Source organism: Ambystoma mexicanum, chromosome 7q, assembly GCF_040938575.1.
Source record: "Ambystoma mexicanum isolate Mex_15411 chromosome 7q, UKY_AmexF1_1, whole genome shotgun sequence".
NCBI classification, from domain to species: Eukaryota; Metazoa; Chordata; class Amphibia; order Caudata; family Ambystomatidae; genus Ambystoma; species Ambystoma mexicanum.
In genome coordinates this window covers 17,818,455-17,844,459 of record NC_090941.1, presented here as the reverse complement: position 1 = coordinate 17,844,459, position 26,005 = coordinate 17,818,455, and the positions used below count along the sequence as shown (strand labels likewise).

At 43.5% G+C, this 26,005-nt stretch overlaps 1 protein-coding gene across 10 annotated transcripts in view; it reads right to left on the bottom strand.

Annotated features, from left to right (window-relative positions):
• The window catches only part of DMD (dystrophin), a 7,616,828-nt gene that overhangs the window by 1,783,230 nt on the left and 5,807,593 nt on the right, over positions 1-26,005 (bottom strand). The window contains exon 1 of one of the 10 annotated variants that reach the window (XM_069639089.1): positions 25,281-25,409. The exons of the other annotated variants lie outside the window; for them this stretch is intronic. Coding sequence (XP_069495190.1) covers positions 25,281-25,331 — 51 coding nt within the window. The 5' untranslated portion in view covers positions 25,332-25,409. Of the gene's footprint in view, positions 1-25,280; positions 25,410-26,005 lie in introns of those variants that run through there. 10 annotated transcript variants of the gene reach the window in all.

The following is a 26,005-nucleotide window of genomic DNA, read 5'->3' as shown; positions in this document are numbered from 1 at the left end:
CATATGCCTGCAAATTGTAAGGAAACTCATGATGGCAACAGTAAAGACAGACACAAGTGATCACAGTTCAAGGGGATTGAACAAGAAATGCAGGGTGGAAAAACGCCTAATCTAAACCTAAATCTAAGATGGGTGCAAGCGTTGACCATCAAATGAAAAATAAGGCAGTCCTTGTGGAGTCTTGTCAAAGTAAAAGGCTGATACAAAAAAAAAAAACAATTGCCAGATCTTTCCAACTAATTACAAAAGAGTGTGGGGTAGGGTTTCAAAATAGGTAAAGAAGTGTTCCAAATAATAAATCAGGATGTGATTGCCAGAGGTCTCCCTTCCCGCCGTTTTGAGCACGGGACAAAGTTGATCTCCTGAGCACAGCACACGCTTGAGCTTTCCCAGCACTAGACAACAGTCCCGTATCAGCTGTCAGGTTCTTCAGTGGTTAAGTCTCTTTTAAATAAAAAGGTTCTTGCCATCGAGGGCCTGATGTATTCAATAACAAAACAAACAAACAAAAGGTTTTGTCCACGTATGGCTTTAGGTGACGGCTTCACCCCTGGGTCCCCCTCTTCCGGGAGCAGACCCTGCATAAAATCATATTCAACATGTAACTTAACAGTTCCTTTTTCAATGAACTTCGGGTGATAACTTTCCACCCTGGATCACCCTATTTCAGGCTCTGACCATTTTCAGAAGTCAGCCTCCCTTCGTCAGGTTCACTGTGGCTTTTCTCACTTTCACAAATCTTAATGTCTTTTTAAACAGTTCTTCGGGCTTCACCCCTTTTATCAGCTTCCCTCTATCGGGTCCACTCTCACCAAATGTTACAGACAATTCACTGTGGACACCCCTTGATCGGTTTTACTTCGATCCACACACTATTCTGGTTGTCGGCCTCCCTCTGCTGGGTTAACTATCGCCAACTTTAACCAAGCAGTTCACTATGGGACTTTAGACTTCACCCCGTCTCGTTAGCATCCCTCTTGCCAACGTCTGCAACACGCTGTTCAAGCACTCATTTCACCAAGTGGGATTCATTTCCCTTTCTTCCACAATCATTTGTCGGTCAAACACTTTCGATGGTACAGAGGATTTTACAAGACCCCTGTATGACCACTTTGACCTCTCTTCGCCTCTGTGCAGTTTGAAGTAGTAAGTTACTATGTTTGGGGTGATATGCAGTAACCAGTCAATAAATAGTAGTTTATCAAGACCTTTTCTCTTTGCATTGTCAAACTTGTTTTGCATTCCTCATTGTAAAAATAAGGACGGGAAATACCTAAATACAGAGATAAAAAAACAGAACTTGATGAACTACTCACCCCGTGTAAGTGACAACTTGAAAGCACTGTTAATGCTAGTCTTCGATCAGTCAAGACTCTCTTAATTCTTTTCTATAAAATCCCTGATTAATTGACACATCTCAAAGTCCCACAGATTGACACTTTTTGTTGTCTCCCACATTTCTTTGTAATTCATCAACACATTGTGGTTGTATGTTTTTTCACCATTATGAATTTGCAAGTGGCTACCATGTATGAATATATGGCATAAGCATTGTGATTAGATGTATATTTTCTGGTTCCTGTTGCCTTTATTTGGATTATTTTAATGCATTTACTTGCTCAGTCCATGCTGTGCTGTTCGCTTTCTATTATAAGACTCGCTTACCAGGAAACACCTGGTAAAGCAAATACAAACATTCCAAGGCTTCACTCGGGCCTTTAACTTGGTTGCCTGAGCCCTTGGAATAGGTGCTTAACGCCACATAAATGAAGCAGCTTCCACAACCTTTTATGGTACCAATATTCACTGTATCATCACTCTGTCCCCCGACATGGGTAGGGGGTGGGGGACGGCAGAGTAATGTTACAGCACTGCACACCCTCAACCACTAATATACAAACACCTGCACCATGTATGGACACTTATGCCCAGACACACACACTCTAATGCTAACATTCATACACACACACACACACACACGCAGACGCACACACACACACACTGCATTACATTCCAACATACCTGCAAGCATTCACCCCACATGACCCGCCCCACACCCTTGCCATACAAACACATGCATGATGCACAGACACACACACAAACACTTTGATGCTAACATTTATATACATATGTAAACACAGAATCACTCTGCTAGTCTTACATTCAGGCAGACGCACACACACTGCGTTACATTCACACATACATGCAAGCATACATACACACGACACAATAACACTCACTGTAGGTCTTCCCTTCTAGTGTCACAATGCAGAGGCAGAGCAAAGGGTGCCAGACAGGAGGAATCCAAGTGTGCCGCACTGGCACACCGCAAAAGGACGAGCGCACTCAGGGCATGCCAGTGCTGCACACCATTATTATTTGTGTTTAAAAAAAAATGAAGGGCCAGCGGGAGCAAGAGTAGCGAATCGGGCACCAGGGAGGAGCTATGGGGAGACCAAGTGCCTCTTGGCTCCATCACTGCTATCAGCATCATCCAGACCAAAACAGAAATGCTTATACATTTTTGATCCAATCAGGTGGAAACGTCCAGAAAGCATTTGCAGTGATGGGCCGCTTAAAGACCTTAGCTACAATGGTGCTCAATGACCCAACAAGAGAAGGAGGCTGACACTAGCTCACCAGTGATACGGGGTCATGGGTCAATGATCTAAATGCATGTTCTAATGTAGTTAAGTACGCATGGAGGAGATGGCTACGGGTCCCTCAAAACAGCAGCCAGCCCCTTCTACACTTCGCATGTTCTTATCACGAATCATGGATCTGCGACGTGAGGTCTTTGCAGGCATGTGTGTGAGGGAAACGTAGCACCACATCACTGCACCCGTCAGTGTTCCTCAATTGCCACTGCGCATGCGTCTATATCAAGATCAAAAGGGGAGCCACCGCCTTCATCTCCAGATGTAGTGGCTCGATGAAAATGCACTCATTACCCGTGTTCAAGGAACCCCTCGCACGCGGAAAGCAAACCCGTGCCAGATCACTGTGCCTGACCACCATGCAGTCCCTCGCATTCATCAAAATGCCGAACACGTTGTTCCATGTTCAGTTCATGTAACCCTTGGAGTGCTATAACACGCCTGACAAACTGGTCGGATTTAGTCACAAGGGGCATATTTACATCTCTTGGAAAGCTCGTGCGGAGCCCCCTGATGTGTATTAGCTGTCAGCGCTTTGACAAGGACCGACCTTGGTTCTGACTTTCTTTCCGGCTCAATCTGCACAGTTAATTGATTATTCAACTCTGACGTCTCTTCACTCTTCACTCCAAATCTCTGAGAACCCTTCATTAATACCATACAACAGTATTTTACATAGGACACCCACATAAATAAGGGGCCGCAAATTGTTTGGCCAAAACCCACACCACCTGATTTTTGGATTGCTTGAGGAAAGTTAATTTGTAACTTCCTCGCAGGTTTGATCTGTGGAGTTTGGGTCGGGCAGTAGGAAAAAAAAATAAGGGTTCTGCAAGGGTGGACATGCTACTGCTATTGCCCACAGTGCATAATACATACCCCACTAGCCAATCTGAATGACACTCGGCCTAGTAGGATCGCTGTCTGTCTTCCCTCTGTTCCCCCTCCCTTGCCTCGTCGCGCCTTGAAACACTTGTTTATAGGCGCGTTATAAATGCCATATCATATTATATCATAACCCTGCAAGGCTCTGGCAGGCCCACACATGGCATTAGGGTATGCTACCATTTTTATATTTCCAGAGACAATATTTAAATAATGCTTATGCTGTTAGAATATGACTGGGGATGCTCGATGATGGGGTATGGAGGATGGCGGCTGTGGGGTGTATTATAAGGGTCGGGGTATGGAGGATGGCGGCTGTGGGGTGTATTATAAGGGTCAGGGTTGGTTGACACCCTGAAGAGTGACCAGCAGAAATTCACGGTTCAGTGAAAAATGTAGGCAGGCACTCAGACCATTCTAGGGCACACATTTGGGGGAGTTCGACCCTCTTTCCTCATGAATGTCGGAGAAGCAGGGGCTTCCATCCCCTCATATTTTACTCTTACTATGCAGCATGTTAGACACACAAAAAGACACATGCAGAAAAAAAAATGTTTTTGATCCCTTTCACGTATTTGGAAAATGTTGGATACTTTTTAAGTTTTAACTTCACTTCTGATAAAAAATGTAACAAAACATAACTATCCTTTGTGTACGTTTTATAACAAAGTATCAGCACTCAAATATGCAGTCTGACTAATGTCAACAGTCAGTGAAAGATAATTGGAGAACAGTCTGAACATGACATTTCTCAGGACACCATTCAATGACAGCGTCCAATGATTATTAAGGTAAACTAAACCAGCAATATTTGTTAAAAAAACACACACAAAGAAAAATAGCAGTTTGGCTTGGTGTGTGCTACTGTTTCTTGATAAGAAACACATCTGAAAGTAGTCGCAGCCTGACTTCACATGTTTAGATTAATGTCAAACAAGACTGCATCTTTGACAGGTATGTGAACAGCCGGACAAACCATATGATCTTTCAACATATAGTTCAATGCACCATAATGTCCTCATGTACAAAACACAGGCAAGCCAGAAAAACAACTCTCATGTCCTCGGCTGTATTGCTATATATCAAAAAGCACCCAATGGGAGAATTGCACTTACGTTTTCACTTAATTTTTCAAAAACAACAAAATACCACTCATGCCAAACATTGGTGTCTTGACCGCTGTCAAAATGTTCATACTTTTTATTCGATACAAAAATGGTTACACAAATGTCTTTTGTCAAATTATACTACGCATCTAAGGTTTTCAGGATATTCCTCATTAATATTCACGAGGAAAATGTGCATACATTTAGAATCATTGTATGCAAAGTTATCTCATGAATATTAATGAGGGGTATCCTGAAAACCCAACATGGATCTGGCACTCAAGGCCTAGAGTTGGACAACCATTGACCTAACAATGAAGTTATATCCTTTCTAGACAGAAACACAATGTGTCCACAGAAGGGGTTGGTATTTTTAATGTTATTGCGGGTCAAGCAGAATCCTAAAGGGAAAGACACAACTTGGTTCTGTTCCCAAATCAGCTCAGTTGATGTGTTGCTGGGATTTGTTTCATAATGATTTGGTAGTTGTCCCAGGCTTATTTTACTTTAGAAAAATTGTTAAGTTCGAAATTTTGCTTTGTGATACAGATGTATAATTAGGATGACACGTTTTCACATACTGACCCTTTGAGCACTTTGTTTTTCGTGGTGAGAATGAATTGTAGTGTGATTAATTGTATTTGTAAGGTTGTATCATAATTTGTCAAAAGAAGAAAATCAAACTTTTTTAAACGATTTTTGTACGGAATAAAAAACATGCACATTCTGAGCACGGCCAAGACCCCAATGTTTGCCATAATGTCATCAGCCATGTCTTGAAAGAGCTGCTGTCCATTCAATTCAATCGACTCATCTACTAGGCAGGCTCTGGGGCAATGTGTTTGTGATGGAAGCAAGACAAAGCAGAGCAACGCAGGTTTGAATCCTGGTCCCGCACTTAGACACTGGTCTCCGGTATTAAGTGCATTATAAAAGATCATTATTTTTTAAAATAATGCAATTAATGAAGGCATTTCAAGCAGTCACAGAAAGATAAATGACCAGTGTGTTAATACGCGCTATCCCTTAAAATTCCAAAGTTAAGATGATTGCTTCAAAATTGGAGTAATTCCAGAACCGTTAAATGAAGAATAGCTGTTATTAAGTTACAAAAGTTGAAGTCCATCTTAGTAATATGTTCCAGTGTACTGACAAAAAACGTTCATTGTAGGTTGGTAGTATTTATTTTGTAAGATGCTCGGATACTGCATAGGTACTGGGACATTTTACTATTAGACACCGACATTAAATGCTACTTAGCGGCCAAGCCTAAGTTCATATTTACTAGATCAGAGACAATTCGGGACATTATTTGTCCCTCATTTTTGCAAAATAAATGCGTAGATCCTAAAATCAGTTCTACTTGGCTGTCCCCAGTTTTGGGATTTCACAAATGTGGCAACCTTTCAATGTGTCAAGATGTGGATAAGAATGTGGTTCAACAACTCGATATTAATGGTCAGAAAGTTTGGATTCAGGACTTTATTAATTGTAGAACCACCTATGTAGTTTATGCATTGATTTGTGTCTGTGGCAAAGTGTACATTGGCTCCACTATTAGTCAATTACGTTTCAGAATTCGTGGACATTTAGCTAGTTTGGGCAGCCAGGACACCAGATTGCCTTTAGCGGCACATTGCAGGCCAAACATCAAACTGATAATACATCTGACATCCATTTTGTGGGTTTAAGCAAGGCCAAGTTGGGTAAGAGAGGGGGTGATATCACCCGAAAATTGAGGCAAATGGAAGCCAAACTGATTTGTTTTCTTCGATGTACTACCGAGGGTCTCAATACAGATGATGAGATGCATGTTTTCTTATAATTCTTATTTTATTGTAAGTCCCTATTACAATGTTTAGACTTAAGATTATGTGAAACACACTCTTTTTGGACCACAATGTAATTGGAAAAAAATCTGAGTATAATATGAATATTTTTCAAGATTACATCTCTAGCAAAATATATGGGTATATTCTGTTTAATACGATTACTTTCACAATATGTACGACATTTAAAACAATTTTTTCCAATGTTTAGTCAATGATAATTTAAAAGCCACATGTATTTTGTCACTATATATTGAGGACATTTACATGTTACATTATAATGTGTGCGCCAACATCACCTGTCAGTGTAGCACCACTTCCAATTTCAATTTAACAAGTGATTGTTACTCATTACTATTTATATTTTTATTAGATTCAAATTAAGCATTCCGTGTTAGGCTTTCGTTTATATTCGAATACTAATCCATCGGTGCAGACACTATATGTTTACACCCACAGTCATCTAACACGCATGCGTGATATAACCATACACTACAACTGTTGAGCATGTCAATTGAAATAGCGCAACCTTCACGGCACATGCGCAATGATAGCTATTACTTTATGTTTGCATGGTGCACATGCGCAGTAATGTATTTTCCTCGGCCTGCCTATGCCGAGTTGTATTTAAACCAGAACTTTTGGCGGAACACTTTTCTTACACGAAAGACGATACGAATCGGGATTTAACCCTTTTATAAGGTAATGTAGCAGATTACAATGGATGTTACTACCAGTGCATACACTTTTTTATTTCCACTTTCTTACATTGAAAAACTATGTTTTTCAATATATTTCAATATTGACTAGACAGCCATCTAACGAACATTAAGACGATTTATAATCACAAGTTTATGGTGAGTTATATCTCTGTTTAATACATGACTTCACTCTGTTTGAACTTCTAAAATATTGTTACAATACGATGTTCAACTTATTCATTTATTTGACACGTGCAATCTGCATGAGAAGACTACTTTCTGAGCACATGCTTGTTAATTATATTCTTCAATAAATTTAGAAACATGCTCACGGATTTCCAATCTTTTGATATATATGTCTGTGGTTCTCACTACTAGGTGCAAACGGAGAGTGGTAGCACACACACTGGTGATGTGGGGCAGACATGTCCAATTCATTAATTCCATATTTAATATTTTCATATCTTTTACTAATTCCAAGTTTTATTTTGCTTTTTCCTTCTTCTCTCATGCTCCGTACCTGTGAACCCACACTGCCATATACCTGATTGGGTATGTCTATGATTTTCCATCTCTTTATTATCTAATCCTTTTTAACGTTATTGTGTTGTGACATGTTTATCTCTCTATATGTGCCCCACTGATTGTTTGTTATTATTATGTTTACTCTTACTGTGTTGGTTTATAATGTCAGCCTTGAGAACGACATCATTGTCGAAACACGCGTCGGCTGAGCAGCTTACAAAATAAATACTACCAACCTACAATGAACGTTTTTTGTCAGTACACTGGAACATATTACTAAGATGGACTTCAACTTTTGTAACTTAATAACAGCTATTCTTCATTTAACGGTTCTGGAATTACTCCAATTTTGAAGCAATCATCTTAACTTGGGAATTTTAAGGGATAGCGCATATTAACACACTGGTCATTTATCTTTCTGTATCTGTTTTCTCTATGTTGGGTACAAGCAGACCTACCCACCATATAACCGTAATACGCTGCTGGATTCCCTGCAACTTTAAGAAGAATTGTGTATAGCGCACGCACAAGGCTTTGGTCTGCTATCTTTGATTTCAAGAAGTCATTCAAGGAATCCAGAAACTATAACTTTAGGATTGGACATAACGAGGATATGGATATGTGGGTTGTCAGCATAATAGTAGCGCTAGCATTGTTGCCCTCCCCCCAACCCCCGGTGTATGATATTGCCTATATGACCTAAACATATGTGGAACAATAGTGGGTAGTGGCAACAAAACAAGATACAGATGCTGTCATTTTGGGAAGGATCTCCAGGTTACAAATGGACAACACTGTGATCAACTCTTGAGTCCAATCCCACAGGGATGAGTTAATCCACACACTTTGCAGTGGCACACATCTCTGCAAGCACATTAAATATTGCAGAAAAGTAACACACCCAACATCAAAGGCAGCATAGACATTTACAATGTCAGCAGATCAAAGAAACAACCTGCTCATTGCTGATCACCTGTCACGTGGCTCACTACAATTTAAGTGCCATCTCAAATGTGAACATGACATTGGGAAGTGTTTGCAAGGCAACAGATTCAAGCCACATTAATTATGACTAAAGGCTAACAATTGTAAAGCTGCTGTTACCAGTAGATGTTTGGACGTGGCACAGGGTTGGGCCATGTGACTATGGGCCTCATTACACGGATGGCGGAGAACCATGGCGCTATTAGCGGCATGGTTAATGCCGGTAAAATACCGGCACCGCCTTGGCGGAAAGGGGAATTACCGCCCCATTCCAAGGTTGGCGGGGTGGTAATTCCCTCTTCCACCATTGCCCTTCCCCATTCCCATTTTTGCCACGTAGGGCTCAATGGGAATGGGGAAGGCGCTAATTACGGTGCCGCAAATTGCGGTACCGTAATTAGCTCCCTGGGTCCCTTTGCGGGTTGCTTTTTAACGCCTGCAAAAAGCAGGCGTTAAATCCCCCAACCCACAAAGGGACCTCGTAGTAGGGCGGTAAGGATTTAACGGTACCGGTATTTTACCGGTACCGGTAAATCCTTACCGCCATCCGTGTAATGAGGCCCTATATCTTATTTACAGAATATCAACCATGATAATAATGTATTAATAAACAACTTGTTTACTGTAGTATGATGATGACAACTTATATTTCAAGACATCACTAAGAGAATAATCAATATCATCCTGCGGTACCCCAGAGCGTTTTTACAATCTGCAATGCAATTCAGGTAAGTACCTTTTCGGTAACCACAAATGTCTAAAACTCTTTGATGATCAGTACCTTTCTGTGGACAGCACTCGTTATCAGAAGCCCCACCCCATACATGGCCATAAACGACTCTATTGGTGCAGCAGACCTTGCCGTGTTGGTCAATGGGAGCCTGCCTTCCTATAAATACCCACGGCCCTTGCTTGTTTTGTGGTATGGTACTGAAAGCCAACACTCATCAAGTTCCTTTTGTGATTGTGTGCATCCGTTTCTGGCTGATTGTACCTTTGAAGTTGAGCTATTTTCCAAGGCTGAAAGGAAAGCACATGTCTTGTTAAGCTCTTGCTGGGTGGAACCTTTACCATTTTAGAAGTGAAAGTAGGACCCTCTTTCCTAGTGCTGGAGATTGTGCTTTTTACATTGCAGAGGATTACATTGTTACGCTATGGGGAGCAGTTGTACATTTTCTAATAATGGTGACTGTGTGCATGTTTTCCAGTACTGTGGAGGGCAGTGCTTTTTCCAGAACTGACTGACGCATACATTCCACTGCAGGGAAATAGTGAATTTTGCACAGCAGCACACAGATCATTCCCTGTTTAGATTGCAGCACATAACAGGAGTTGAGTAGGTGATAAAACACGCTTTTGAAGGTTGCAAGTAACCCATCAGCAATTGCACTTTTTTTGTAGGTTTATGTGGAAAGGGAAACGGTGCTATAAAGGCATTTTCTTTCTAAAGACAACAGAAAGGGTCACAAATCCTCCAGAGTTCTATTTTGCCCAAGAGGGTTGAGCTGTGCCCTCGAATAAACATTTCCTGCCTTGGAAATGAATCATCCCTCTTTTCTTCAAGACTGCCATCAGAACTTTTATAGGCTCTTTATTACACAAGCATTTACAGAGCCATTTCCATAATGGCAAAATCTTTTCAAATACGATTTAAAATGTAATTAAAGGGCAGCTTTCGTGTGTAAAAGGTATTGTAGTGAAATGACCATACATCATCATGCCATAGAGGCTCCCAGCCAACTAGCCGGTATCACGACCCCAATCCCGAGCGGGCGCGATTGCATCGCGGAGCATCATGCAAATTACTTGATTAAAAAAAAAGAAAATAAATAAATACAGCAAAAGGTCCCTCGCCGTCAGGGAGATAACACCCTGAATATCATTATGGAGAGTTACGCGGTCCAAACAGTTTTCAAGATAAAGAAATGCCTGTGGCTTGCACAAAAGTCAGTGGTGATGGCAGAAATCATTGGAGCAGACTCTGACTCTATACATTCCCTAAGTATCAAATTGTAATATAAGATTGTTTGCATAGGGTGGAAATAACCACTCCCTTAAAAAACTAAACAAATTCCCACGCTGGTTGCATTTAATGAAAATGATTTTTGTATGAAAAAATTATCCATATTAAATGATGTGGTGAAGGATACGACCCTTGATTATATTCCATACGAAACTACGAAGTGCCTCGAAGCCCGAGCAAGGCCAAGGGAAGGGAGAGATTCCCCCACTGATTTTGTTGTGTGAGAAGTCTGAGTAAGGTCAGGGTAATGGAGGCATTCCCCGACCAATCATTCTGTGTTGTTTGAGAAGCCTGAATAAGGCCAGGGGAAGGGAGACATTCCCCAAGTGATCATTGTGTTTTTTTTAAGAAGCTTGAGAAAGGCTAGGAGAAGGGGCACATTCCCCTACAGAGACTTGAGTTACCAAAACCCTGCGATGGGTGAGGTGAAGTGAGACATCCCCCTGACATCATGAACTGGCGCCAGATGGAAGGGAGTCAATCCTCTGGTAGGAAAGACTGAAGAGACTTACATCACAAGGACATGCTAGTGAAAACAACTAGAAACAACTAGAGACACTTCTTATGAACTGTACTTTAAGAACTTGGTGAACCTTGAACTTTATGTTCCTACAGAACGAGACACTAACCTGAGGAAGGGAGGCATTCCCTCAACACAAAGTCTCAGTTTGGAACTCTTGAAACCCCCTCAGTTATTTACTTTCATTCAAATTGTAAGGGAAGGAAATAGGTTTTTGGGATATGATGGTGGACTCTTTATTTTGGACATCCTGATCAATTCTGCAGTATTTTTAGTTGAGGCAAGGAAACCCCTCTTAGAAATAGGCTGAGATGGGTTTACTATTCTTTATTTTTATACCTGAATAAAAGTCGTTGGCACTACTATGCCAGTATTGTGTCAGACTCGTACTTCTGCACCCTTCCTTACACATGGATTTCTTACAATATATTTTATAATGATATTTCAGGATTCTGTTTGAATTGCTATTCCCTTTGGGATATTGCCATTGTAAAACTACCCCATATGAAAATGTGACTTGTCTACTCGGTCTACCAATGGGTCTTCGTGGTGTGGCGGTGCTGGCCACACGTCTGATGGGTGGACTTAGGTTGTGGTATGTCGCTGACATCTCTGCCATGTGTGCAAGCTGTCTTCATGCCTGCAATGGCATATTATTATTGTGCATGCAGTTTGGTGATAGGGTTGGGAGTGTAAAGAGGTCGTTCTGGCCTATTTTGAGCACAATAGTTCTGTTAAATTTCCCACTAGGCTAAGAACAGGCACGCATTACTCCTTGGCGCAGGGAGATGGAGGTTTGAGACTCAAGTGGAGGGGACACTTGTGGATTTTCTCTAAAGGAACAGCAGACTTGGAGAGTAGTGATGCCATGGATTGAGAAAAACAGGGTATCTGACCATCTAGGCTTTCTTGGGCATACAGGATCAGTGAGGGCCTTAGACTTGACTGTGCCAACTGTGTCAAGGAAGAGGCCACGGGTTCCTTTGTCCTCTCTGGTACATAGAAGTGTGGTGTTAGCAGACAATGAGAAGAGCAGAATGCCTTCATTGTTCCTCTCGGGTGGAGTCTTGTTCTGTGCTTCGTGAATCACTCCCAGGTTCACACAGGTAAAAGATACAGAGCTTTAGGTAAAAGGGGAATTTTGTGGCTGAATGAAAACTAAGCTCCCAATCAATGGGTGCATTTCTTCAAACATTTGGCAGCCACCTAATCACTGAGGACCTACCACATTCAACGTTTGTGGCATTTCTGTGGGATTTCGCCCAGATGTGGATTAAGACCTTGAATCTATACATCATCACAACAACAGGGTGTGAGAACTGAAGCCCTTGATATTCAAGTTTGCAGAATCCATGACTATATATGGCAACATTCATATCCTCCTTTGCCAAGCACCTACACACCTTCTCTTTCCTAGTAGCTTACCATTAAAGTGCCCTCAGTAGCGTTATCAGTACTTTTTCTATCAGTTTTTGTTATTGTGTTTGTTACCTTTGGTATTCCTTTCCCTTTCTTTCACATTTTCCTCTTGTCTCGACTGGTTGTAACCCTTTGCAGTTTTAGGCAGGATTTCATTTTGATCGCGGATCTATTTTTGTTATTGCTTTAGAGGTTTACTTCATGTTAGCTGTTTTTTCATCTTTAACGTTTCCGCATATCTTGTTTTGCTTACTCTCTTTTGCACCTACATGCCTTTCTTTTCCATGGAATCTTACCATTAACATGCCCCCAGTGGCCTCATTTGCACGTATCCTGTATTTTCTATTTGTTTGCTATTTTCTTACGTGCTTACTGTGGCCCCATGTGTCCGTGTCTTGTTTTTCTTTATTGTTTGTTGTTCTCTCGGCGTCCGGCCCGTTGCTATGACTGCAACTCCTGTTGGTCCTTCTTTTCTTTCTTCTATCGGATCTTCAGGGAGGTCTCCAGGTCTGACATGCTGAGAGTACTGGCCCCTGCAGGCATGTTTCTCACTGAAGCACCGGCACCGTTAGGAGCGGTGCAGGTGCTTCCATGTCCCCATTCCTGTGGAGTCCTCTAGTTCCTGCTGCCTGACATCCCGGGCCGCCGCGACTTGTAATGTCCTGGCGGCACTGGGATATCAGATGGCAGGAACAGTGATATAAGGTCGGCGGCATCCCGCCGGTAGCACTGGCGGGTTACTGCCAACCTCGTAATTGGGCCCCTTGTCTTAGTATTCCATGTCACGGATATGCATTTCTGACCTTCTGCCATATTTTTCTTTTTTATGTCTCTTGGTTCAGTTTGTTCAGGTGGTTTGTGCTATCCTGGCACTTCATGTTTACAGCTCAGGTACTAGATATCTTATTCCCTACGTTGATTACCGTGCTGGATTTTGCATATGCTGACTATTCACTAAGTATTCCTTGTTCCTGTTTCCCCCCTTTTTAACTTTGTCTTTAAAGAAGCTTACTGGCTTTACTTTGTGCCAGAAAGTTTCTTTGAAGTTAGGAAACTGGTACTACCACACGTATTATTATGTTTCTGCCTTGTTGTGCTGCTGTATTTTAGTTCTATGGATCTTCATGTTGTTACGGTGGTTTTGGTTGGTCATCCTCTATTACCTTGTTTCTACTGCATTCTTATTATTGCGCATTCTTTTACCTTGCATTATTACTTTGGTTGTTAAGGGGCGTTATGTGTTTTGCTTCTGCTAGTCTGTTTTTTCATTTCAGACAGACGCTGATGAAGAATAGCTGTACATCCAACATGCATTGGCCTTTTTTGTTCTATTTTCCTCTGTTTTAAGCTGTAAATTGATTATTATTACCCAGCGCTGCGAGAAAACATAAAAAAGCCATTAACCTATTGGTCCTTTTCCAAATCTTACCTGCTAGTAATCCTGTTCACGTCGCACTGCATCCCTAATGCCAGTCCTCGCATTCCTTGCATGTTTCTTCAGGCCGCCATGGAAAGAGAGAAGGGACTACATGTTTACTGTGGCCACCACAGAAAGAGAAAACAGACTACGTTTTTCTGTCCGTGGTGGCCATTTTTAAAAAAAACGTTTTTACTTTTTTTTCCTAGCTGTGAAAATGCAACGTGTCTCGCAGGTGGGGAAAAAAACACCATTAGTACCCCCGTCTAATGGGTTGGATTACTAATGGCAATAAGCCCCTTGATTGCGGGCCATTATCGAATACAGTAATATCCCCTTCGTTAAGGCCTGTGCGTATGGGCCCAGGGCCTTTACCTTGTGCGCTAATGGCCTGCAGTCTCGGGGTTTATTGCCTAAATAAAATGATTGTTTATGCAATATTGCCCAAACATTTTCTTACTCGATTTTGAACTTACCTATATCATTTAGTGTACCACGCCTTGGGGCTCGGAACTACTGTGAGCACACAGTATTGCAGCCTGCTTGCCGTAATCCCTGGTTTGCTCTGATTTGACAGTCACTGGATTCACTGCAGTGCTCCTCATACAACCTTTGAATCTTGACTACATTATTATTTAGTGATGCCCACTCACAATCATGTGAACATTCATATCCCACCAACTCACACATAGAAACAATGCCTAGCCATTAGAAACTACTGGATTTACACGGGCTTTCCCAGCTAGGGTCACTCCCAGTGTGTACAACAGGTTGCAACCACTACCATTAAATAAAGGCTGCTATAAACCCATGGGACCTACACAGATGTGCAAGGAGATGCACGCAGGAAAATAGGGTATCTTGGGTAAACTATTCTGAGAGTCATAGAGTCTCCCGTAGTAGTAAAGACTGTATTGATGTCACCAAAAAGGCTTCCGATCAGGACTCAATAGGGAGAACAAATCAGATAAACGGTGATGGAATCACGCCTTAATACCAGAGGGCTGGTATGGACCTTTGGGTCCCAAACTCTCCTCTGCAGTGACTATCTTCCTTGTTTTTACTCCATGAACATCTTTCCCCTATCTCCCATCGTATGCCTCACTAGCTTCTATTACATGCAACCATTCCTGTGCTCCATTCTTCTTTTTCACAGTTGTTCTTCTCCCTTTTCACTTCTCACGGTCTTCCTGTTTTTTTCCATTTTTACTGCATAATAGCGCCTGCTCCCCTCAAGCTGTCCCCTCTCTGCACAAAATCTTCTTTCTAACGTTTCAACTCTAGAGGCATATATATAATACATTGAGAAAAGAAATGAATACATGTGAAAAGAAAAATGAATTTTAAATTCTCTGGATTCGAGAAGGCTTTTTTGTGCACTCGTTCTGATCTGGCAGCCCTTTTGAAACAAAACATAAAAACAGATTCTATACACATGTAAAGCACCCTGCACCTCTTCTGTTTTTCCGGGTCCCAGATAAAAAATCCTCAGACTTCCAATAGACTAAGCAGAGATGACCACGCGTCGCAGCCCGAGAACAACTGCATGCAAGAGCCACCCTCAGACACTGGAGCGTGAGAGCACCAGCTTTGGGTGCACACTTTTCCAATACCAATGTACTGCACACAGTGCACAGGCCTGCGAGCATGCATCAGACTAATCTCTGGGAGAACACAAGTGTCACCACACAAGGGTACATGCCAAGGTTGCTTCTCTGGCACTATCCCTTTGTCACTGTCATATAATGTTCTTAAACACAGATTGCTGCAACATTTAGAGTATGTTCGACACTAATTAGTCGCAAATAAGTAAGCTCTGCCAAAGGCATGTTCCTCGGAAGTCAGATTGTGGGAATTTGCCTTTTTATATTCCCCTACCCTTACATTTATGAACCAACTTCGCCCATGCAGCCTCCCACTTTCCACCCTTCCCAATGAACCCTTTCTGTCTCTTAGTAGGTTTGTTGACACTTTCCAAATGGGAGTTAGAAATCTCGTCTAAAATCATGGACATTTTGCTTCTTTTAAAGTGTTTCTCATAGAAAACCACTGCAACAACTTGCCAAGCCAGATATGAAGGCCACTAGGTGCAATGCTTTGGTTGTTGCATACCCCATGCCCTCTATTGACAATGTTCCATGTTTCATATTGGTTTGGCTGGTTAGAAAGGAGCATGAAAGACATCAGAATTGTGATTGTATTTGCAAATACTGAAAAAGATTAAAGCCAGTGGAAGCCCATCACTAAGGGTGCGGGGTGTCGCACCCCACCTCAGTGGCAGCCTCCCCACTCACTTGGGTGGCAATCAGCGTAGACCACCATGTGTTTTATTCGCACAGGGCACTGTGCTGCCTGCCTCTAAGTCGGGGCGCATCGTACGCTACACTTTGTTTTTGAAGACTGACCCCGCCGCCTCTCATTATTTCTCTATCAGCGTAGACATGCTAGCTGACAGGAGAGGAGTCCTCTCCTGTCAGTAAGTGTGTTCAACTTGTGGGTACTCAGAGACCTGCAATGTGAACTTGCTGACTGACAAAAGAAGACCCCTCTTATGTCAGTCAGCATGTTTACGTTGTGGAGAGGAAGGGCCATCCGGTCCTCTCAGTGGCGGTGGGGGTGCGTGTGAAGGGTGCATGCAGGAAAGGCTCCTTTTACGTAATGTGTATGTATGTTTAATGCACAGATTATATGCATGCATGTATTGTGACGACTCCCAAGAAGTCACTTCTCCCCGAGGGGATCCCAATAGTCCCCCTGGGGTTGGTCCTCAGCGGGAGGATCTCATGGGGAGCAACTCCCCTTCTGGGGATCAGGTAGGACATCTCGGGAGAATGGGGTAAAACATGTCTCACCCTCCACCCACTTCCTTTGCCTCCCCTCATTTTATGAGGCACACTTACTTCACACCTCCAAAACCAAGGAGACAGGCCTTCTCTATGCACCAAGAGATTGGATCCTCCTCCTCATGAATATCTGGCTCATCCCCTTGCTTCTATAGTTCAGGAAGGAGCTCAAGACTCTCCTCTTCAAAAATGGCTCCTCCCTAACACTTAAGTCCATACACCGTCCACTCCCAACCGTGCCTGAGACTGGGTGATCTGATCCCCACTCTTTCCACCAATGGTTATTTTTAGATCCTTTGCCGATTATTGCCCTCCCTGCACTGTTGTTCGATCCCCACTCCCTTGTTTCTATGCTCCCCAACCTAATTCTCACCCCTATGATTGTAAAGTGCTCTGTTGCTTCCCGAAGCTAGGTGCACGCACAAGAAATACCCAAATAATAATAATAATCAATGTTTTATAAAAAAAAATGTATACTTCAATTAGATACACCATGTACAATACTAACTAACTAGAAAACACTGTAAAAAAAAACGACCTCTGTAGAAGAAACACAGAATATGTACAGATAGAGTAGATGCAGCACTCTGGGGGATGAGACAAGGGGAGAAAGGCATTGAAAAGACCACAATGTTCAGAAGGATATTTCTTCAAGTTGCAGAAAGGCATTGAAATGAACTAGTCAATCTCTAGGGATAAAATATGGAACAGAGTGGGCAGATATCAGTCAAATACCTTCTGTAAATGTCTTTGGAGTTGAACAGCTGGCTTCGAGGTGGGGCTGAACGGAAGGGGACCTGCGGTCTCGAATAACCTGTTTGAGCTGTGCGGATCAGGTGGATACGAGGTGTGGTTTCGGGGATCGAGGATCAACAGCAGTCGAGCTGGTGCCAATATGCGCAGGCAAAGCGGTTCAATGTGCAAACTCTCAGGTCGCGGTTCGGGAAACACAAGGGTTGGGTCAATCAACTCACAGGAGCTGTGGTGAAGAAGCTGGCATTTTGGACACTGACTCGAGAAAGGCAAGGCATCAGTTGTTCCAACCGAGGCAACAACATGCCTTTGTTGGCACGGTTTGTCGGTGAACAAGATCAAACAGCAGATGGTGGTTTGGAGAATAATGGACACCAAAGGGCAGTATCGACAGGTCTTGCTGGATTGCTCAGCATCGAGGTGCACTCGAATCATGGTTCAGGGTGTGTCATTGTCGACAACAGGGATCTCTACTCTTCTGGTTTCCAGGTGCTGCGAGTCCCACTCAAGGGTCTTGAGGGCCAATGTCAATCTGTTTCTGAGGCTCCCAAACATGGGGGAGGCTGGTACACACCTTCAGGTAACCTGCTGCACAGTGAGATCCTAGCCACAGGGTGGCTAGCAGGGAGGTGGCTTATGGTCCATCAGCAGTGTTCATTCCCAATGTTCCCAGGGGGCAGATCTTGCTTCTGTCTTTGGAACTTTTGCCTTCACCCCACAACTGGAGGATGTTAGAAAGTACAGCTCTCTCAGCAAAATCCAACAAAAGCTTCAGGAGGGTTCAAGATGAGTCTAGATGATTCAAAGAAGAGTAGTGGTGAGAGACCGTTCTTTTATATGGAAACATCCGCAGGTGATTGGACTAATGCTAGGCTACTTTATGGGCCCAATCCCTGCTCTTGAAATGTATGGACTTTGCCCTTGTGATGTTACTCCCAAAATGCTTTGCTGCAGAAGATGTGGAGGGGATAGGAAAGAGAGGCAGATAGAATTAAGATGGCAGAACCCTCCCCAAACTGTACGGATCCATCTCTGCCAACCCTAACTCTAACCGTTCCTTTCTCAATAGGATCAAATGCATTTTGAAATGCAGCACTTTGGTGTGAGGCCTGGCTCTCTGAGAATGGGTGGGCCTCTTGGTTTCTGCTCCCAGGTCAGCATCCTGTGCAGTCGCTGTCCCAGGGACAAGGGTGTTACCTGCACTTACAAAATAAAACGCGAGGTACCCCACCAGGCTACCTTCCTGTGAGTAGGACAGGGTCCAGACAGTCTGGGGGAATTCACATAACCCTGCTACAGCTGAACTGGGCCAGCAGGGCCAATAAATGTGCAATATCAATTTAATGTGGCTGGGATAACTCTGGGAGATGCTGGACACCATATCCTAACACAGGTATGAAGTATGTTTACAGTTTTCTGTGACACCAAGACCACATTGTCAGAGCTATGTAGATTATGAACAGGGGCACATATTGTAAATGCAGTCTCTGTGCTGCAGAGGCTTCAGTGTCACTGCAGCTATAAAGCGGACATCTGTGACCTCTCAACCTGCTCTTTGCTACAGGTAGAGCATGTGCTGCGAATCAGGCTACTGATGCATCAAGGCAGAAGTACACACTTTGCTGTTGGCATGGAGTTGATGAAAGGAGAATCTGATTAGCAGATTTCCCTTTCAGAAATGGAATTACTGGCATCATTTTATTATTTAAAAATAAATTAAAAAACACCAGGGCTTACACACCCTTGCCAGATACCTCACTCTTCCTCATCACAGTGCCCCACTGCTCCCACCTCCCTAATCCTATTCGCTACTACTGACACCTCACTCTTTCCCACCTCATTCTTCTTCATCACAGTCCCCTGCTACTTCACCATACTCTCCATCCCACCACAATCCCCCATTACTCCACCTCACTTTTCCTCATCACAATCCCTCACTAGTCTATCTCACTCTTGCCCATCACATTGTTCCACGACTCCCACGTCCTTCTTCTTCATCAAAGCCCCCCACTACACACATATCACTCTTCCTCATCACAGTACACCAATCATAATCACTTCATTACTCACACATCCCTCTTCCTTGGCCTAGTACCTAATGAATAATCCTACCTTTCCCATGACCTCCCTCTTTCTCATCCTGCTACCCAATAGTAATCCATCTCATTACCCTCACGTCCCTCTTCCTTATTCCATACCCCAACATCCCTCACCCCAGTAGTCAATGGTAATTTTACCTTTATGCCACACCCCTATTCCATGTCCCAGTATCCAATGATAGTCTGGCTTTACCCTCACATCCCTTTTCCTTGTAATATTCCCCCAATTCCTGCTCACTCTTCTTCATCACGGTCCCAAACTACCCCACCTCTTTCTTCCTCATCACTAACTCACCTCCCTCTTTCTCCTCACAGTCCCTTAATAATCTCATCTCAATCTCCTCACAGGTCCCCACAACCCCCAACTCCCTCTTAATCGTCACACTCTTCCACTAGGTGCAGGAAGCTATGCCACATTAGCTATGGGACCACCATTGCTCATTCCCTAAGCACACTGATGATGTCACAGATTACTTTGACGTGCTTTTAAGAGGAAGCCAATATTATTTCTAAGCAGTCTTCTGAAATGTAATGACTTATTGCAACTGCAAAAGAGCTCCTGGTGAAATAATGCCTTAACCAAGTGTGCCTTCTGCCACCTTATTTATAAGAAATATGTTAACCCTTGCATCTGTTCCTCACACTGGATTAATGTTAAAAGCATGGCAAAGCTAAATGGTTTGGCTCTTATATGGCAGGTAGATAGGCATTTGTCACTGTCACAAGTTGTAACAAATTATGCAACAACTACATTCAATTGTATCTCTTTTATTTAAGGTGTTAGGGTGGTTTAGGTTTGTTATATAGTATTCACTGGCACTTTACAAGGACACTGTATGTTCTTTTTCATGCACTAGTCCCCAGCTGACATTTTACATGATTCACCCCTCCTTCCCATCACCAACTCTCTTCTTCCAGATCAGGAGACCTACCTTTCATTCTCTGCCAACAGCGAGAACTTCCTCCTCCACACTTTCTTTTTCATGTCAGGAACTCTGCCTTTTTCCTTCTCCGACTTCCCCTTGGTAAAAGCCTTCATCTTCACCTTCTATCCTCTCTGTCTTTTCTTCAACAAAGGCCTCCATCTTTGCTTCCTCTGCCCTTTTGTTGACTAGTGCCCAGATCTCAATTGAACTGCCTTTTGCTCTCTACTTCAATCTCCTTTCTTTTCTCTATTCCGGGCCTTCCAGCTTTCGGTCTCCAGGTTTTACAATCAGGCTCTCCTATCCTGATCTTACAATCAGCCTCTCTTCTCAAGGAGTAAAAATTCACCAGTCCACTTCAGGTCTTACAATCGGCCCAGCAATCTTTCTCTTCTCTCTACTTTATGTGGAAAGACAGATTACAAGACTCATAAACAACACAACCTTCTTCTCTGCTCGAGCAATCTATTTTCTCTTTAACAGAACACATCTCCTTCTCTGTACCACACATCTCACTTCCATTCTTGCCATGGGAGCTGGCCCTTATAGAGGGCTCTGACTAACAAGCTTCCTGCTGATTGGCCAGAAGGTTCTTGTGACTGCTCAGGGCATGCTCCATGGCAGGGATGATTTGTAGGTCCTTTTGTGTAGGAAGTCTTTAAATGGGGAAGCTGCCATCTTGGATTACACTTGAGTAGGTATTTGGTGCTGGCTGGTGTGATGAATCTGATGGGATTCTCCCCAGGAACCTGGTCTGGGACCCTCCTCATGTGGTCAGGGAAAGGCAGGAATTCTCTTATCCTAACCCTGGAGGATAAAGTGGAGGGGGAATCAGACCAAGGAGACTGGCAGGAACCTATTTTGGACTTTCCCCAAAGTCCCTCCCTTTTGATGCCTTTTTGACAACCTAAAGAAGTGGAAAAACCTAATTTGACTAAAGTGAACTACATGTCCCAGAATACCACAGAAACTGAGACAAAGAAGAGGGCTGAGGAGGCATGGAGAAGTGAAGGATAGGCAAGTAGGCCTAACAGACTTTGCCAGGGTCAGGCAATTAACATTGCCTGCACCTGAAATTAATTACCCCACCTGAGAGGCATAAAAGGCTGCAGCCTGAAGGAGCTGGCAAAATGAGCTGGAGCAGAAGCTGGAAGGCTGGCACTAGTAGCAGAAGGAGAAGAGCACAAGGCTGGCAGTTGAAGAGGAAGTGTGATCCCTTAAGGGACGGCGGGATGAGAGAAGAGCAGATTTCACCTGCAGGTTCTGAGTTGGTCCTGTGTTCACAAACCCTGCCTTGCTACGGCTGCACTGAGAGAGACGTGCCAAGATGGAAGGTCTTCCAAGGTGTGGCAAGTAGCTGTAACTGCAGAGCCGAGGATGTACTGCAACCTGAGGACCGTGTGCCGAGGGCAGCGGTGTGAAGGAGACTCCCTGTGGTCGAGGCCGGACCTGAGACACCCATGCTGCAGAGGGGTGTGGGTCCCAAAAGTGCCTAAAGTAGTAGTAGAAGGAGGAGAAGACGGGAAGACGAAGCAGCCCACAACTGTAGTGTTTCCGTAGCCAGGGAGTAAAGCTCCATATTCTGATTCACTGAAAAACCCTTGCCGGTAACTGTTACCAACTCAATTGTAACTCGCGTAAGAGTGGGAGCGAGTAGAAGATGCTGTTGCTGAGAAAAGTCCTAATAACAAAGGAAATGTATTAATCGCACATGTAATGCAAGTCGGAGTGCTTGCGTAAATGAAAAGCTTTCCTTTTCCCATTGTTGAACTGTATAACTGATTATACTGGTGGCGGTAAGACAGACAGAAGAGGCAAAAAGGCTGCCCTTTTCTCATAACTTAAGAAAGAAGAGTGCTTTGCCTACCTGTTGAGGTCAAAGAGTTTTGTCTTTAAATTTCCTAAAAAGAACCAAGTTGAAGCAGAACTATCAGAACTGTGGTTTTCAATAATACTGTCAGTGAATGTTGTATTAAGGGGGGTTGAAGCAGTGGCATACTGTGGAGAAAAGGAGCCTGCCTACACAGTAACAGTAGTAGAATGGGTTTGTCGAGAGGAAAGCAGTATCCTAAGAAGAAGCATCCTGACAAAGTATACTAAAGATCCTGCAGAGGTTATAAACAAATAGACAGTTGTTAAAGTAGAATTAGTACCCAGTTATAGAGGCGGGTAGGGGGAGTGAGTGTGACAGCCTCCTAGCCAATGAGCAGGTTCGGAACAGGGGGATTACCAGACCGTAATCCGGCTGCCCCGAGCCTCCTCAGGGCTGGAGGCCGCCATCTTCTCCTTCCAGGGAATGAGGTAAGTTCTCCACTCCCACCACTCACCACCCCTCCAAGATTTCCCTTCCTTCCCTCTCTCCCACCCTTACCTGCTTTTTGGGAGTAGACATGCTGGGAACACTTCTGTCCCCAGCGTGCCCGCTCCTGATCTGCAACAAGCTGCCATGGAAAGGAAGAAGGGACTCCTTCTCTCCTTTCCATGATGCCCATTTTTTGTTTTACTTTTTTCATATTTCTTTGAATGCCCACCATGGTAAGAGAGAAGGGACTACGTATAGTTCCTTCTCCCTTTCCATGGTGGCAATCTAGTTTGTTTACTTTTTTTTACTATTTACAATGGCCGCCATGGAAAGGGTGAATGGACTATGTTCCCCCTTCCTTGGCAGTCTTTTTTTCTTTTTCTTTTTTTTCAGTGGCTTTTGCTCGGGCCTATAACTATGGGCCCCGGTCATTAACTGAAGTGGTAAGGCCCCACCTACTCTGGGATTATTGCTTAAGTGGTACTTATATCTTTGAACTGCAACAATACAATCCTGGAAGAAGTATATCACAGATCACGATTGGTGCTGTTTCCTTTGCTGGAATATGACGGGGAACTTTTCAACAGAAAGCTGAAGAACTGTTATCAGTGGATTTAGTAGGGTTTTCTTTGCCACTTTTGGTATTACTAGAATGTCTTACAATGAGAAAACTGCAAGCAGTTGTCCACCTTGCATTACTGATCCCTCACAGGAGCTGTTGGTTTGTTCCATGTTTTCAGGCTGGAGATTTTCCATTCTTTGAAATGAAATTTGGTTTGGCGACCTTGTGTGTCAAACAGGTCTAGATACGTATTGAGCATTACTCCTTTGGGGTGGGGTTTTGAAAAAAATAGTTTCTCTTTTGTTTAGTGGAGTGCTGGTATCCTTTACCTTGCTTTTAATGGGGGGGAGTTGCTGCAGGTGATTGTCTCCCTTGTGCTGGCAATTGGAAGGGAGACATGAGCTCTTCTTTCCATTGTTCCTAGTTGTGTGGGTAGGAAGTGGGTCTTTCTCTGTTCATTAACTGTACGAGTGGAAACTGGGCTTCCTGCTGTGCCTCAGGACATGAACATGGAGGGGAGAGTGTTCCCCAAAACTGCCCCCTTTGGGGTTGTAAAAGACTTTGATGGGCTACCCCATTTTCCCCCATTAATATCTAGTTTTTAAATCTGTAAGCACATTTTGCTTGTGGTCTGGGATTCCCTTTGTTGGGAAAGAGAGATTATGGGACGTGTAATCCCTTTCTTCTTTGTTTTGTAACATGGTTTCAGTCTTCTGGCTCAGGACATTTTTTCCAGCCTTCTTCCTGGCCTAGGTAAATAAACTCCCTTGGTCTTCGGTATAATTTAGCCCATGCCAGGCTGATAATTCCCTTTCCTGGATCCAATCCAAGTTTTAAGAGGGGAATTATGGGTCATGTAGTTTTTGCTGTTTTATTGTTCCCTAAGACATTGATCTGTGCCCAGGGATATGCTTTCTCTGCAAGGAGCTGTTTTCGTGGACCTGGGCATATAATAGCCTGGTTAAAGTGGCAAAGCCAATATGGGCACTTCGCACACCACACACTGCCATGATCTGCTCTGTGTTTGCCATTTTAAGACCATGTAGTACGATTATGCCAATGCCTGAAAAATGTCTAGCCCATGCCTACATAAAAGCCCAAACTGTTGTCCTTGACCATACTTATTTTTTCTTCACCTTCTGGAACTTGTCACCTGGATTTACTATGGAGAAATCCTCGACTACATTTTCCCGGAATTAAAAAAGAAAGCAGAGCTACACTAACATCCCCAAATGGAATGAGGCATACATCTTCTCGTAAATGCAAACCGCAGCATATGAACTGACCAAACAGAAACGACGCGAAGACAGGCAGCACAGAGAACTTGCTTGTGTATACAGGCAGGAGAGCAGTTCACCCTTTAGGGCCAGATCCTGCCTTTGTAAGAGCAGCCCTGTCCCGTTAATGGTTTCTCACAATGCGACAATGAATTTTCTGCGAGTTTAGTTTCTCTTGCCATTTCTGCCCATCTCCAGTTAACCTTCTAGTAACCTCTGAAGATAGAAAATATAAACAAGCAAAGCCCTCTGAATCCAGCTGCATTCGATGGAATTGTATGAAAGAATGATTTTCCAGGAGAGGGTCAATCTCGACAAGCAAAACGTCTGCTCGCAATCATCCCCTGTGATGACGATTCATAAATAAACAGACTTATGTTTCCTCTACCTTGACCTGCGAAGCGCTGCTTTCAAGAACATCAAGTTGATAGCCAATCAGCAACGACGTGACTTACTGTACAGATGCTGTAGTGGCTCCATTCGCCCCAGTGGCCCTCCAGTTCCATCGCTCCACGGGTAACAGAGCCCGCTTACAGGCCCTGTCGCTCGTTCCTGGGTCTACTAAAACAACAATTAACCCGCTACTTCCGACTCCTCATTTCTCTGCCTCTCGCTGCAGTGCAAACAGTTGCCAGTTCACAGGAGCCAGCTCTCTCAGTTGGAACATTTCCTTCCACTCGGTAACTCCTGTCAAGGTCCCGCGGCCTACCTTCATTGCTGTGCAGTCCTGCAGGATAATGCGCAGGGCGGCTATCTCGATTAGTTCCACTCGCATTCCACCGCTTCCAATTAGCTATGATTTTCCTCTTAGAGCGGGACAGCGGGAGTACAGACCCGGTCAGCTGCTCCCCCAAACGCGGGAGGGTCCATTTTAGGAGTGGGGGAAAGAAACAAGTTGCCGTTCGAACCGTTCAACAGCGACATTCGTCTAAGGTTGTTTAACAACTGCCATGGCCTGAATGGGAAGTTATTGATGAGCAGAGGGGTTATTCACATCCGGAAGTTAATTAACACAGTGCCAGTTTTTATCACCTTCTTGTTCTCTCTCCTCAAATGAATAATTGATAGTGCTTGACTTTAAAACTAAGGGGAAGACGAGGAAGAATTATGCGCCTCCATTGTGCCTGAATATAAAGCCATTTTATTCACTGGCAGACAATACTCCTACATATATATTTGA